The 15992-nt window shown below is 50.3% G+C and overlaps 1 protein-coding gene across 4 annotated transcripts in view; it reads left to right on the top strand.

The window, feature by feature from the left end:
* Positions 1 to 3450: 3450 nt before the first annotated feature.
* Positions 3451 to 15992, top strand: part of LOC144951748 (F-actin-uncapping protein LRRC16A-like) — a 52904-nt gene continuing 40362 nt past the window's right edge. For all 4 annotated transcript variants that reach the window (XM_078882094.1, XM_078882092.1, XM_078882091.1 and 1 more), the window contains exons 1-2: positions 3451 to 3620; positions 12858 to 12952. In XM_078882094.1, coding sequence (XP_078738220.1) covers positions 3593 to 3620; positions 12858 to 12952 — 123 coding nt within the window. In that variant the 5' untranslated portion in view covers positions 3451 to 3592. The remainder of the gene's footprint in view (positions 3621 to 12857; positions 12953 to 15992) is intronic.

Here is a 15992-nt window from a genome sequence, read left to right as displayed (position 1 = left end):
GAACCTCCTGGTTACACCAGCCCACAGGGGATTATTGTGTCCGTCCGTCGTGCAGGGAGGGGTTGGGTGGGGAGGGGAGGGATGGGTGAGGAGGGGAGGGTGGGGAGGGAGGGGCTGGGTGGGGAGGGGCTGGGTTGGGAGGGGCTGGTCACCCCGTGGTGCCCTTATAAAACTCAACGTTTAACCTACTCACGCCGCCTTGTGCCCGCCCTCACAGTCGGGCATATTTGCGGAATACACCACGCCGCCGTTGACCCTGGCCATTGACCGAGCAACCCAACGTTCCTACCAGCTCCCTCCGCAGGAATGTGTTTAAGAATCGTGAGCTTAGGGTGGATATGGTCAAAGGATATTGCGAGCTCCCTCCGATTAGCACGGTTGGCTACGTACGGTGCGAAAGAAGTTCAACATGCGTCGCCAGTATTGGCCACTGTAGTAACATCCATTATTGTGCTGTACTTGTGCTCCAGTCAGAGCCGGCTCAGCCACTAAGCGACCCTTGCAATTGCAAAGGGCCCCGTGGCCAGCAGAGGGCCCCCTAGAGTTACTGCTAGCGAGTGGGTGAAAAAAAATCATACATCAAAGGGGCCTCCAACCAAATTTTGCTTAGGGCCCCCAAAGGTCTAGGGCCGGTTCTGGCTCCAGTATCTATATATCATATTCCAATACCAAACGAATTTTGTTCAGAGCTAGCTTGGCCCTGATCTCTGAGAGAGTTAGATTGAACTGGATCATGTAGACAAGACACTCTTGAAATCACACTTAACATTGACAGAAAAAATGTCTACATCTGATTGGGAACATGTAGATAACATGACCGCTTCATCAGCCGCTACAATGTCAGCTAAATGTAAAGATAATCTGATTTCCAAGTTCAACATTCTTTCCAAGTAGAAACCAGATCCACATATTAAAAAGTTAGATGTTGGCAAGGTTGTTATTAATCTGAGTAACAGCCCAATTTCCGATGGTCTAAAGTCGGTTTTGGCTAAAGCATTGAACTTCGCAGTAACCCCCAAACACATACCAGTGGATGACATTATTGCCCAGGTCGATGTAGCTCTTCAGGGTTTCGGACACATCGCTGCAGACGCAACAAGATCTGAAATCGCTGCAACCCTCAAAAGCGCTAAGATACCAGTCAGCAACATCTGTACGGAGGAGCGCTTTGAGTTATCTCAATTTAAAAAGAGGGAAGATATCGTCATCCTCTCAGCCGACAAGGGCAATGCCACGGTCATCATGGATAAAAAGTGTACAATAACAATTTTCAGGACCTACTTAATGATGGTGGCTACACTAAAACTAAAAGAGATCCCACCAATTGCCTCGTTACAAAACGAACAGTATCATCACTAATTCGGCTTCATTAATTGAACAGACCAAACGGGTTTCCTTAAAACCTTCTGCTGCTAGACCACCCAGATTATATGGCTTACCAAAAATCCATAAAGAAGGTACACCCCATTGGCTCACCTCGCAGCCATTCACTGGTAAGACCACCTCTTCTGTTCTTAACTCAGCGCACCTGGTATCGCCAATTAAAGACATCTCACTGTCCCCAGGTGATTTTCTCGTTAGTTTCGATGTATGGTGTGAATTGGTGTTAATTGGTCTGTAATAAGGTAGGGCACTGATCAGGCATTCACAGTTATGGTGGTGGTGGTGGTGATGGTGGTCATGATGGTGGTCATGATGACAGTGGTGATGATGACAGTGGTAATTATGATTGTGGTAATGGTGGTCCATTACCTGGCAACCCATACGGTTTACCCCGTATTCTTGTACAGGGAAATTTAGTTTTCAGGTCCACATGGCGTACAGCCGTTTCAATAGGGGCATTGTAGGATGAACGTTGATATTTAGAATGGGCACGGGGGTGACCAATAGGTCTGAATGGGTTTGTAATAAGGTAGGGCACTGATAAAGGCTTGACAGATATGTATAGTAGTGTGTAGTGTATAGTGTAGTGTATAGTATAGTGTATAGTGTAGTGTATCGGATGAACGTTGATATTTATAAGGGGTGACCAAAAAGGTCTGAATTGGTCTAACGGGTATGGGCAGATGCACCAGCTGTGCCTCCATGGCCATTCATCCCCACATTCACCAACCCGCAATGAATAGGGTGAAGAAGTCGAGTCAAATACATTTCTACGACAGGCGTAGCGTGGGGAGATGGCCATTCATCCAGCAGTGGAAGTTGGACACGTGGCCTCAACACTGTGTAGCAGAGGTCGCAAACGGGTTTTGATTCCTTACCCGTATCCGTACCCGGCCACACCAGGGTCGCAAACGGCTACCCGTACCCGGCCGGGTACGGGTAGCCGGGTATCGGGTAGGGTACGGGTATCGGGTACCCGGTTGCGACCTCTGCTGTGGAGGCGCCGATGCAAGTGTGCCATCCTCTCCGCCAGACGGCGCTCGAGTCACGGCTGTCTGCATCACCCACGGCGTGTTTGGGGCCGTCCATAAATGACGTCACGCGATTTTTGACGATTTTTGACCTCCCCCCCCCCTCGTCACACGGCGTCACAAAAAGTCAGACCCCCCCCCCCCTTAAATATGACGTCACAAAGCTCTGCCCTTCCCCCCCCCAAAATAAAACGTGCTTAAAATCGCTTTAAAATATTGTCATTGTAGTGCGTATTTAATGTGGCGCTGCACTCTGTTAATTTTTTTTTATTAAAAAGTCTATTTCATTAAGTAGAACGTGTTGTCTATATTTATTTAAAGTTGCGCATTTTGATGTGACGTCACATTTCTCACCCCCCCCCCCTCGTCACACATCGTCACAAATGTCTGACCCCCCCCCCCAGGTGCGTGACGTCATTTATGGACGGCACCTTACAGTCGAAGCGACTCACATCACATCTCTCCCACGTGTTGGTGTGCACTGTATCCATACACAACGGAGGGGGGTGCAGGGGCGGGTGGAGGGTGGAGGGGCGGGTGGAGGGTGGAGGGGCGGGTGGAGGGTGGAGGGGCGGGTGGAGGGTGGAGGGGCGGGTGGAGGGTGGAGGGGCGGGTGGAGGGTGGAGGGGCGGGTGAAGGGTGGAGGGGCGGGTGGAGGGTGGAGCGGCGGGTGAAGGGTGGAGGGGCGGGTGGAGGGGCAAGTGAAGGGTGGAGGGTGGAGGGGCGGGTGGAGGGTGGAGGGGCGGGTGGAGGGTGGAGGGGCGGGTGGAGGGTGGAGGGGCGGGTGGAGAGTGGAGGGGCGGGTGAAGGGTGGAGGGGCGGGTGAAGGGTGGAGGGGCGGGTGGAGGGGCAAGTGAAGGGTGGAGGGTGGAGGGGCGGGTGGAGGGTGGAGGGGCGGGTGGTGGGGCGGGTGGAGGGGCGTGCAGAGCGGAAGATGTGGGCGGGGCGGGCGGGGGAAGTGGGCGGGGCGGATGAAGTAGGCGGGGCGGGGAAGTGGGCGTGTCTGATGACGTCATCACCAAAGCACGTGTGCAGCCCCGGGGCGGCACCACAACTCAGGCGCTGGGGACTGAGGGGGGGGTCCCGTTACTCCTGAGTAGGACTCGACGGGACTCCTGGCGGAGGTGGGGTCCCTCACTCGTCGTCTCCTGGAACCAGAGACGGGACCAAGGGGGGCCATGGCTGAGGAGGAAAGCGCAACCTCAGGTGAGGGCTCGTGGTGAGGGTGGGTGAGGAGCTGTGTGGTGAGTGTGTGTGGTGAGGATGGGTGAGGAGCTCTGTGGTGAGTGTGTGTGGTGAGGATGGGTGAGGAGCTCTGTGGTGAGTGTGTGTGGTGAGGATGGGTGAGGAGCGCCATGGTGTGTGTGGTGAGGATGGGTGAGGGGCTCTATGGTGAGTGTGTGTGGTGAGGATGGGTGAGGAGCGCCATGGTGTGTGTGGTGAGGATGGGTGAGGGGCTCTATGGTGAGTGTGTGTGGTGAGGGTGGGTGAGGAGCTCTGTGGTGAGTGTGTGTGGTGAGGGTGGGTGAGGAGTTCTATGGTGAGTGTGTGTGGTGAGGGTGGGTGAGGAGCTCTGTGGTGAGTGTGTGTGGTGAGGATGGGTGAGGAGCTCTGTGGTGAGTGTGTGTGGTGAGGATGGGTGAGGAGTTCTATGGTGAGTGTGTGTGGTGAGGATGGGTGAGGAGCTCTGTGGTGTGTGTGGGGAGGATTGGTGAGGGGCTCTGTGGTGAGTGTGTGTGGTGAGGATGGGTGAGGAGCTCTGTGGTGAGTGTGTGTGGTGAGGGTGGGTGAGTAGCTCTGTGGTGAGTGCGTGTGGTGAGGATGGGTGAGGAGCTCTGTGGTGAGTGCGTGTGGTGAGGGTGGGTGAGGAGCTCTGTGGTGAGTGTGTGTGGTGAGGATGGGTGAGGAGCTCTGTGGTGAGTGTGTGTGGTGAGGATGGGTGAGTAGCTCTGTGGTGAGTGTGTGTGGTGAGGGTGGGTGAGGAGCTCTGTGGTGAGTGTGTGTGGTGAGGATGGGTGAGGAGCTCTGTGGTGAGTGTGTGTGGTGAGGATGGGTGAGGAGCTCTGTGGTGAGTGTGTGTGGTGAGGGTGGGTGAGGAGCTCTGTGGTGAGTGTGTGTGGTGAGGATGGGTGAGGAGCTCTGTGGTGAGTGCGTGTGGTGAGGGTGGGTGAGGAGCTCTGTGGTGAGTGTGTGTGGTGAGGATGGGTGAGGAGCTCTGTGGTGAGTGCGTGTGGTGAGGGTGGGTGAAGAGCTCTGTGGTGAATGCGTGTGGTGAGGATGGGTGAGGAGCTCTGTGGTGAGTGCGTGTGGTGAGGATGGGTGAGTAGCTCTGTGGTGAGTGCGTGTGGTGAGGATGGGTGAGGAGCTCTGTGGTGAGTGCGTGTGGTGAGGGTGGGTGAAGAGCTCTGTGGTGAGTGTGTGTGGTGAGGATGGGTGAGGAGCTGTGCGGTGAGTGTGTGTGGTGAGGATGGGTGAGGAGCTGTATGGTGAATGTGTGTGGTGAGGATGGGTGAGGAGTTCTATGGTGAGTGTGTGTGGTGAGGATGGGTGAGTAGCTCTGTGGTGAGTGTGTGTGGTGAGGGTGGGTGAGGAGCTCTGTGGTGAGTGTGTGTGGTGAGGATGGGTGAGGAGCTCTGTGGTGAGTGTGTGTGGTGAGGGTGGGTGAGGGGCTTTGTGGTGAGTGTGTGTGGTGAGGATGGGTGAGCTGTGAGGAACTCTATGGTGAGTGTGTGTGGTGAGGATGAGTGAGCTGGTAAGTAGCATCATGGTGAGTGTGTGTGGTGAGGATGGGTGAGGAGCTCCGTGGTGAGTGTGTGTGGTGAGGATGGGTGAGCTGTGAGGAGCTCTATGGTGAGTGTGTGTGGTGAGGATAGGTGAGTAGCATCATGGTGAGTGTGTGTGGTGAGGATAGGTGAGTAGCATCATGGTGAGTGTGTGTGGTGAGGATGGGTGAGCTGGTGAAGGGCTGTAAAAAAGAGCTTTATAGTTTATCGGATTCCTCCAGTATAAATACATTTTCAGAAAAAAATATTCTGATTCTGAACTGGTTGGGGTGTTTCTGTGGTGAGGCATTTTGACTCTGGTGAGAGGTGGTGAATGCTGTGTTAGTGTCGGACTGTGGGTGCTGGCTCTCTGAGCTGTAGGTCTGGGTTCGATCCCTGCACCGGATGGCTCGTAGCAGGGGCCGCCCCGGTAAGTTTGCAACGTCAGGCTACGTCGCAAGTTTACTCTTGTGACTGGTATCCCTCAATTTACAAAAGGGATGGCTTATTTTAATAAACACACATAAAAACAACATTTTTGTAAATCTGAACGGCCTTTCCCATGAACGTAATACTACAAATGAGAGATGTGTTTCGCACAGTTTTTTCTGCTCCTTACCTCAAAATATATTACGTTTATATCACTTTTCACAATACACGTACAAAATAATAATAATAATACAGAACGTAAATATTAAAACGATTGGCTAATAATTCACTTGAAACAACAATATTTAACTCCCATGTGCGAGGGGGAAACATTCGATTCCACACAGACAGAGTCCACATTTTTGCTGTACCGCCTAACGAGCCCAGGGTATGCCACCTTCTAGACGTCCACGAGAAGGGAGTTTCACTAACTTTGTGCGGTGATCCACTAACTCTCGCCTCCATAGTGCTGGATTACGGGCATGCATAGCCACCACCGCCTTGCTAAATCTGGATGAGGGCCTTCCTATGCTGTCACCGTCATCATCAGGAGCAGCCCACTGGGCGAGGAGTCAGGATGACCGTCATCTTAATCATCATCAGCCACGATTGATTCACTACTGGATGAAAGCCTCCGACGTACCACTGATGGCTTATTTTTTGTTTGTCTTTCCAAGCAATGCACCGCAATGCAAGTTTGTTGTTCATGAGAGCGCGTGGTCTGATCTGGAGAGCGGGCGAACACCGTTTCATGGAGAGAAAATAACAGCTCGGTTAGCACCGCCTCACTGCCACCTGCGAGCTGTAGACAATAAGTGAGTCGAAGACTGGTGGAAGAACAATTGGAAGAACACAAAACATCACCTAAACACATTCCTGCGGAGGGAGCTGGTAGGAACGTTGGGTTGCTCGGTCAATGGCCAGGGTCAACGGCGGCGTGGTGTATTCCGCAAATATGGCCGAGTGTGAGGGCGGGCACAGGCCGGCGTGAGTCCCTGTGGGCTGGTGTAACCAGGAGGTTCCTACCAGTACTTGCTCACCTGGCTCTACTGGACATCTGTGAAAAATACCTTCTTACCTCGTCGGATTCCTCCAGTCTAAAATATTATGATTCATCCTGAATAAGCTGCTCATTGTCGATCTCACAACCACCACCGACCAGCCATTTGGAAGCTCTCACTGCCACCCTCCCCGCAAGCAATGGGCTACCTTACATCCTAGCCGACCTGACCACAGCTGGTGCAACCACCTTTCCACAAATGGAAAATAAAATAATTCCCCAAATGCAAATGTGGCGCACCTCAACAAAGAGTGGAACACATTGTGGGTGTATGGGTCTTTATGTAACCATGTGGGTCTCTGTTTAAATCTATGGGTCTGCGTGAGACTGTGTGTTTCGGTGAACCGACGGGTCTGTGTAGGTCTATGGATCTCTGTGTGATTTTGTGGGCCTCAGTGTGAGCCGATGCGTCTGTGAATCTTTGGGTCTCTGTGTGAATCAATGGGTTTCTGTGTGAGTCTATAGGTCTCTGTGGGGTCTGTGGGCTTCAGTGTGAGCCTATGTGTCTGTGAATCTTTGGGTCTCTGTGTGAATCAGTGGGTTTCTGTGTGAGTCTATGGGTCTCTGTGGGGTCTGTGGGCTTCAGTGTGAGCCTATGCGTCTGTGAATCTTTGGGTCTCTGTGTGAATCAATGGGTTTCTGTGTGAGTCTATGGGTCTCTGTGGGGTATGTGGGCTTCAGTGTGAGCCTATGTGTCTGTGAATCTTTGGGTCTCCAGGATAAATCTGTGGGTCTCCTATGTGAGCCTATGCGCGTGAACTCCCAGGACATGAGTGATTCACGCTCGCTGTCCTCTGACTTTACCGAAAGAACCACGAAGATGAATCCCTGCAGTCACGAAAGCTTTAAATCGATAAATGGATAAAAAAATGTTAACATCAATTTACAGTGGCTACTCAATTAATATCCATGCGAAGGAAGAAGAAGATCGAGTGAAAACCAGAGAGTGCAGGACGGTGCGTGTTTGCACAAGGCGAAAAGAGAGAGCGGGGATTGCACGCCATTCATCGACCACCTATGAACACAGCTGCGGTGTTGGTCCAATGGCAGTTGCATTGCATTGAGTACGGTTCAGTGTGGTACAGGCCTTGATTGCTGGGGCAGAGTGGAATCCCAGCTGTCTCTGTCTGTTCCCCCGACGATTCCGTTCCTCACCATTGGAACCTCATTTGCCAGTAAAACATATAATTGTTTTTTTACCCTTCTATCTGGCAATAAAACTGACACCTTTTTACAAGGAGTCATGTTTGCATAGACCACAATACCTGCAGCCATAATGCAAACAAAAAACATAACTCTGATAATATATGCACTGTCCTTGAAGATGATTGGTCCACACCCGAGACAGCTTTCCTTAGAGCCTAGTCTCACATGGGTTGGACCAGATGACGCCAAAAGGCGCACAACTCAAAGACAATGCACCATCAGAGTATGAGAGCTCGGGGTAAGCATTTACACCATTGGTACCTCATTTGCCAGAAGAAAACATATGATAATGGGTTTTTTACCCTTTTATCTGGCAACAAAACTGACACCTTTTTACAAGGAGTCATGTTTGCATAGACCACAATACCTGCAGCGATAATGCAAACAAAAAACATAACTCTGATAATATACGCACTGTCCTTGATTCCGTTCCTCCTCGCTTCTGGCATACTTATACCGGAACCGACTGCCCCGACACGTCAAACAATCAGCCTCACTTTTCGATTTAAAGCTTTCGTGACTGCAGGGATTCATCTGCTTGGTTCTTTCGGTAAAGTCACGTAGAATGGAAATAATAAAATAGACTCGACAGACCTGCTCTCCACCTGAGGACGGCTGCTTGCGTTGTGGCCGAAACGTCGTGAGAATTATTTAACAATGTTTTATTTTTATTATTTTATTATTTCCATTCTACGTGACTTTACCGAAAGAACCAAGAAGATGAATCAGCCTCACTGTCTTATTTTTCGTTCTTCTCGACAAACTCACCTTCCCTCGCTTACCCGAACTCTCCTTCCCCCTTCTTCCCCATCATGAATACCATCCCTCTTCCCAACCTCCCTACCAATTCATCGCACTCACTCATCATCATTAAACGACCCATTGTCACTCTCATCATTGTTTATTTCACGCATCATCATACTCATGTAAGACCATCCCTCTCATCAACTCATCTCATCTCACCACTATTCTGCTGTACAAATACCAATTTTTTTGTTCAGCGCCTTACTCAAGGCGCCATATAAATTGAAATGCGATAAGACGTGGGAAAGAGTCGGGCGAGAGGAGGAGGGGAGAGGTAGGCAGGGATGGATCCGTGAAGTATGCCAAAGACAATGGAGAGATCTGAAGACTGGGAAAATGTGGTGTCACTTGTGGGTGCGATTGAAGGGCTATGTGGCGTTGCTCTCGATCAGAGGATGCCACGGGACCCTAAGCGACCAGTTCCGTGAATATTTACCCAGAAAAGCCTCGCTTGGTCTCAGGATTCTTTTGTCAGGAGGGTGCTGCTGCATTTGGACGTTTGATCGATTTCATTTGTAATCTTTTGGCTTTTTTTGTCGGAGGAAACCTGAGAGCCCGGAGGAAATCCAGCACCGCGCTGAATGCGAGCGAGCGGCACTCGGCACTGCTATCTCCTGGCCACACCTCGCGGCCCCACGCCTACAACACCTGGCAAGCCGTGGTGGTCATCCATCTAAGTGCTAACCAGACGCAAACCTGCTTATCTTGGAATATTTAAAGAGAACGGATGTATTCACAGTAACTTGGTTGTCGGCTTTAGACTGCCTCGGCCAAACTCAAAATGCATAATGCAGCACGGTTTGTGTTTTATATACAATCTAGACTGGACCGCATTGCAGAATGCTCTATAGAGGGCTATCGGTCATCGGCAGGAACACAGGAAGGGGGTTGACCCTGGTTTCAAGAATTGATGGCACTGCAGGCTGTGGGGAAGATAGTTTCAGATTATGGGGGGGGGGGGCAGCAGAGGAGAATGAGTCACCTCTCGCCGAGCCATTGTTGACCTGAGGCCTTCCATAGAAAGCCTTTGGTTGTTGCAGCGGCGGTTCAGACGGCAGCCCTCGAAGGCGCGGAAATCTCGAGTGCAGCTGACAGGAGGCATGGACACTGCGCAGGAAGTGGTTGCCACAGCACCCTTGAGGGAAGTGGCACAAGCCCAGGAGGCCACCTTCTCAGCCTGCCCGCTGACGAACCCGGCAGTACCGACGTTCATGCAGTTCCAGCGATGCGTGGCGGTGGTGGCGGTGGTGGCAGTGGTGGCGGTGGTGGCGGTGGTGGCGGTGGCGGCGGTGGCGGTGGTGGCGGTGGTGGTGGTGGTGGCGGTGGTGGCGGTGGTGGTGGCGGTGGTGGCGGTGGTGGTGACGGTGGTGGCGGTGGTGGCGGTGGTGGCGGTGGTGGCAGTGGTGGCGGTGGTGGCGGTAGTGGTGGTGGTGGCGGTGGTGGTGGTGGTGGCGGTGGTGGCGGTGGTGGCGGTAGTGGTGGTGGTGGCAGTGGCGATGGTGGCGGTGGTGGTTTCCCCGCTCTGCTCGGCCCACGGTTGGGACTGGCTGGAGTGTCCCGGCCGGCACGGAGAAGGTGGAGACGGCTGCACAGCGCTATCTGTGAGATGCAGTCGCAGCTGAGTTTGTGGAATCGAAACTGATGTGGTGGTGGTGGGGCAAACAGCCTCCTCATCGCCACGTCTCACTTCCTCCACCACCACGGCGAGAAACGGGGACAGCGAGAGACGCAGAGGGACACAGCGAGACACAGCAAGGAGCTGCGATGCAGAAAAACACAGCCAGACGTGTGGACATGGCAAGACACGGGGGAAAAATTAAGACACAGCGAGAAACAGTGACGTGGAGAGACATGGGGATATTGAGATAAAAGGGGATACGGTGATCCACGTGGACACGGTGACACACGGGCACATGGTGAGTCATGGGGACACACTTCCCCCATGAGACAGACATGAGTCACCCACCGTTTGAGAAAGTCATTGTCCTCACGTGCCTCTGATGCTGCAAAGTGGCCTGCGAAGCATCCAAAAAATTAACCCGTAAAAACAAAGTTTTTCACTATAAATCCTTTATATGCGTGGCATCGGTTTTATTTTATTATTCATTTCTGTTTTTCTTGAGTAAGAGTTTCATTTTTATCACATTGGTATTTTAAATTAAATATGACATTTTTTTTTTCCTAAAAAGTGGAAAATTTTGGAAAAAAAATTTTCACGAAAATAAATTGTCACGCACAACGAGTCTGTGTGCAAAATGTCAGCTCGATTGGATCACGGGAAGTGGGTTAATAAACGACCGAAAGATTTGCACGGTCGTAAGCGCGCAAGCAAGCAAGTGAACTTAATATAAAGGATTTAAAAATGCGAGGTTACAGCTTGTGGCTTCGCAATTTCGTTTTGCTGACGTGCAAAACGACAATGAGAAGTGACGGCGAAAGAATGAGGACTTGTGATGAACGTCCTGGCAGGGTAAATGCCACGTTTTCCTGCACTCCTGCTCACTCGGTTTTGTGCCATCGGGGATTTGTCATCTCCGACGTTGGAGCTGCGATGCGTGCAACTGTGGCGGCAGCCGTAGCGGAGATGTGGGATCTGATTTACGTTCCCAGGGCGATGAGCTGATTTGGATCCACTGCCCGTGACCGCATTACTCAAATGAGGACCGCAGCCCTGAGCCCTGCAGCAACAGGAGCAACAACAGGAGCAACAACAGGAGCAAGAGCAGCCCCCATCCAGTAGCAGCAAAAGCATTAGTAGCAGCAGTAGTGACACAAGCAGCAGCAGCAGGAGTAAAAGCAACAGCAGGAGTAACAGCAGAATTAACAGCAACACGAGGAGTAACAGCAGCAGCAGCCGGAGTAAGCACAGCAGAAGCAGGAACTTAATGCCCATCAGAGACATGGTGTCATGGCGACGAATTTGCCTTGAAAGGTCTCAGTGGGAGATTTCAAAATGTCAATTTAGAGCAGGACTTCTCAAAACGCCATTCGTCACGATCCACCATTTCCGCATTTATCTGTCTGCTCCGTTCCATTACAAATTGAGTCGTTGCACTTTTTGCACACACCGGATAACGGAGGTCGCAAACGGGTTTTGATTCCTTACCCGTACCCGGCCGCACCAGGGTCGCAAACGGGTACGGGTACGAGTACCCGATTGCGACCTCTGGGATGAAGCCATGTTGCAGGCGCGGGTGGGTTGATTCTAGGAACTTGAATTGTGAGAAGAGACGACGTTGGGAAATGAGTGACAAACGGTTACTCGCCAGTAACTCACGGCCTACCCGTACCCGGCCGCACCAGGGTCGCAAACGGGTACCCTACCCCCGTACCCGGCCGGGTACGGGTATCGGGTAGGGTACGGGTATCGGGTACCCGGTTGCGACCTCTGCCGGATAATGAGTAAACGCGTGCTGCGGCACGGGGCCGGGCGTTAGTGGTGGGCGACGAGGGCGGTAAGCCGCGAGGGGTACCGAAAATGAGTTAGGAGAACTCAAAAATAGATTTCACTAAATGCGTGATGAAGTATTTTTGTTATTTATTTAAATTATTTGAACTAAACATTGTTTTTGTTTATTTTACCAGGTAAGGCCTACTGAGCTACATAGCTCTTTAAAAAAAAAATTTGAGTTGTTGATGATTCTAGATTTGAAGCTTTCGTGACTGCAAGGATTCATACTCTTAGGTTTTGTCTTTGTTGATGATGTTTTGTTAGTTAGAGTTATTGTTGAGACAAGTTGTTGATCCTGTTAACAGTTGTTGAGACATATTAGCCAACCGTGCTAATCGGAGGTGCAAGGGAAGGACAACAAACAAAACACAAACACCAGCTCTAAAGAAATGAGTTTTCAATCCAGGTGATGTAAAAGTGCAAGGCTCCAGTGGCTTCCTAATATCAGAAGGAAGAGCGTTCCAGACAGCCGCAGAAGCGCATCTGAATGCGCGCGATGCAGTAACTTTGTTTGATGGTTAGCCAAAAGCTGCTGCTGCTGCTGGGAGAATCACCGGAGTTGGCGTGATGGATTACGCTCCCTAACCAGATCAGCAAAGTATCGTGGTTCATTTGCGGCAAGCACTTTGTGTGTAATGAGTGTAAACCTTAATTTGTTGACGCTGTTGGCAGTTGCCGAGACAAACTGTTGACGTTGTTGTTGTTGTTGCTGTGCGTGTTGCCGTGGACAGGCAGCTGGCGAAGCCTACTGGGCCGTCACGGGGCCCCGCGTTTCCACACGACCGTGCGGCTCGACACCAAGGGATCGGCGGCCGAGCGACTCCTGGTGAGGGCCGGGGGCAGTGCCATGGAGCCGAGCAGGGGCGGTTTCTTCATTAGGGCGATTGGGCGACGCACCACCAATGTCATTCAACCACAGAGCTATGCTAGCCGTCACTGTGCCTCTGGATATAGTCCAATCAGCGTCATGTCACGTTCTGTGGAGTACCGCCTCTTTTTGGGCGATTTCACTCCGGCTGAGAATCGCCCAGAGTGGTCCCATCGACTTACATTCAAAGATGTTTTTTTTCGAACGGGGGGCGCTGCAATGCATTCTCTATGGCTTCCGGGAGGGCTCGCACTAACGTGCTTACGTCATCATACGTAAGCACGTTTCATCCAACAATATTATTTGTCGCCACCTAGTGGAATCTTTAATACAAGAAACTTGAGTGGATTGTATTAATAGTGAGTATAGAAACAAACAAGATGTATTGTAAGAGTCACTTTATTTTTCATTAATATTAAAGAAGTGAAGTTGCCTTTACATGCTTAAGCTGTTAATTTATCCTTTGCATGGGTGGACCTTATCCTTATAAATCATCCAGACATTTGCCCCCCCTGAGAGATTTTGCAGGAGCCGCCACTGGAGCCGAGGCATCGCGGTCGTCACAGCTCCGGCCATTGGAGCCCCGATCAGACTGTGACGCACCGGGGTGGCCGTGTTCTAGCAACCGTTAACGAGCGGCAATGGTTGTCAGCCCCATTTTTTTTCTCTCGTAGAAATAAAATTATTTGGACAAAATGTGGGCAAATCTGAATCTGATGAGCCATGAAGCTCTGTTTCACAGATGTCCAGTACGGACATGGGGTCAGCAATTGTGGTGTCGATTGTCTTGAAACAGGTCCAAAACATCGAGCGTTCACTGCACCACGAAAGTTGTGCAAGATAGAGTGTGTAACACATTTCTTCAAACTCTTTGGGTCTTTCGGTAAAGTCACGTAGATAGAAACAAGTTAGCAAGGTTATTACGAGAGCTTGGGAACAACAGAGATGGCGATGGGAGAGGGAATTCCAAAGTGGAGCAGTACGAGGGAGGAAGCAGGAAGAGAAGTGAGGTGACCTGCAGTTTGGTGAGCGGGTGGCTGAGTGAGTGAGTGAATGGGTGAGTGAGTGAGTCATTAGGATGAGTTCCTCAGTGAGTGAGTGAGTGGCTGAGTGCGTTCTTGCAACCTGCAGTGTTAGCGGTGAAGATGGAGAAATATTCTTAGGTTTTTTTTCGGTAAAGTCACATAGGTAAAACATTAAAATTAATAAAAGTAAAACAAAATAAAAATCACGACGTTTCGGAGGCAACACAAGCTTCTGTCTTCAGGTGGAACCGTCACAGCCACGACAGCTGTATCAAGTGTATCAAGTAAATTTACTTGATACAGCTGTCGTGGCTGTGACGGTTCCACCTGAAGACGGAAGCTTGTGTTGCCTCCGAAACGTCGTGATTTTTATTTTGTTTTACTTTTATTAATTTTAATGTTTTACCTACGTGACTTTACCGAAGAAACCTAAGAAGATGGAGAAAACCAGTAGACCGAGTCCTCAACATGGGTGGGGAAATCAATGAATGAAGTTTGTGAGAACAGTGACTGTGGTGTTGGCTATAGAAGAGCGATTAGGAGGCGACTGATCGCTGGCAAGCGAGCAACTGCAGTGATTTGATGAGTCCTGGATCATAGACCATATAACGGCCTATAGGGGATCAATGGTGATCGTAGCATGCGTGCATGGTATCTGTTGCTGTGGGCCTGGTTACAGGCTGTAAGGATAAGGGTTGCTGTGAGCCTGGTTAAAGGCTGTAAGGATAAGGGTTGCTGTGGGCCTGGTTAAAGGCTGTAAGGATAAGGGTTGCTGTGGGCCTGGTTAAAGGCTGTAAGGATAAGGGTTGCTGTGGGCCTGGTTAAAGGCTGTAAGGATAAGGGTTGCTGTGGGCCTGGTTAAAGGCTGTAAGGATAATGGTTGCTGTGAGCCTGGTTAAAGGCTGTAAGGATAATGGTTGCTGTGTGGGCCTGGTTAAAGGCTGTAAGGATAATGGTTGCTGTGAGCCTGGTTAAAGGCTGTAAGGATAAGGGTTGCTGTGGGCCTGGTTAAAGGCTGGAAATATGTCACAGCCAAACAATCTAAATAATCTAAACGCGTGTTTCGAAATGTGGAGGGAAAAACCGGAGGGCCCGGAGAAGAAATAAATACGTGCTCACAGGGAGCGAGACATCAGAATCTGAATATTAATTTAGGCTGGAAGAATCCGATGAACTGTAAAGCTTTTAAATGTCGATTTAAAGCTTTCGAGACTGCAGGGATTCATCTTCTTGGTTCTTTCGGTAAAGTCACGTAGAAAGGAAATAATAAAATAATTAAAAGAAAACATAGTATTTTATTGTTTTGTTTTTATTATTTTATTATTTCCCTTCTACGTGACTTTACCGAAAGAACCAAGACGATGAATCCCTGCAGTCACGAAAGCTTTAAATACAATTATTTTATTATGTTTTATTTTTATTATTTTATTATTTCCCTTCTACGTGACTTTACCGAAAGAACCAAGAAGATGAATCCCTGCAGTCACGAAAGCTTTAAATATAATTATTTAATTGTTTTATTTTTATTATTTTACTTCTACGTGACTTTACCGAAAGAACCAAGAAGAACTGTGAAGCTCTTTATCAGCGATATCCAGTCGGGGCAGGTCACAAAGTTACAACAAACCAAGCGAAAACAATTGCGGGAGTGGAAAGCAAAAGAAAGCCAAGCAAGTCACTCAATAAAATGAAACTAAGTTCGCGAGTAAAATTGCGTAAGTACATCAATTCCTGCCGATTTCTCAAAACCAAATTGCAATCTTGGGGCAAGGCAGCAAAGCGAAAACAAAAACAGACCCAGACCACGACAAGACAGCACGCAGTCCGTCAGCAACGTTGCACACCTAGCATGTCGCGAGCGTTACCACTGCGGTGCCGCACGTTTGATGCGGGAGGAACCTAGGAGCTCGGCTCTGCGGAGCCGTTCGTGGTGGTGGGGGGGTAGATGGCGCGGCTGGGCGGATGTGTGCCGG

Source organism: Lampetra fluviatilis, chromosome 63 (assembly GCF_964198595.1).
Source record: "Lampetra fluviatilis chromosome 63, kcLamFluv1.1, whole genome shotgun sequence".
NCBI lineage: Eukaryota > Metazoa > Chordata > Hyperoartia > Petromyzontiformes > Petromyzontidae > Lampetra > Lampetra fluviatilis.
Note: the sequence above shows the minus strand (reverse complement) of the source record. Positions and strands in the feature narration are given on the sequence as shown.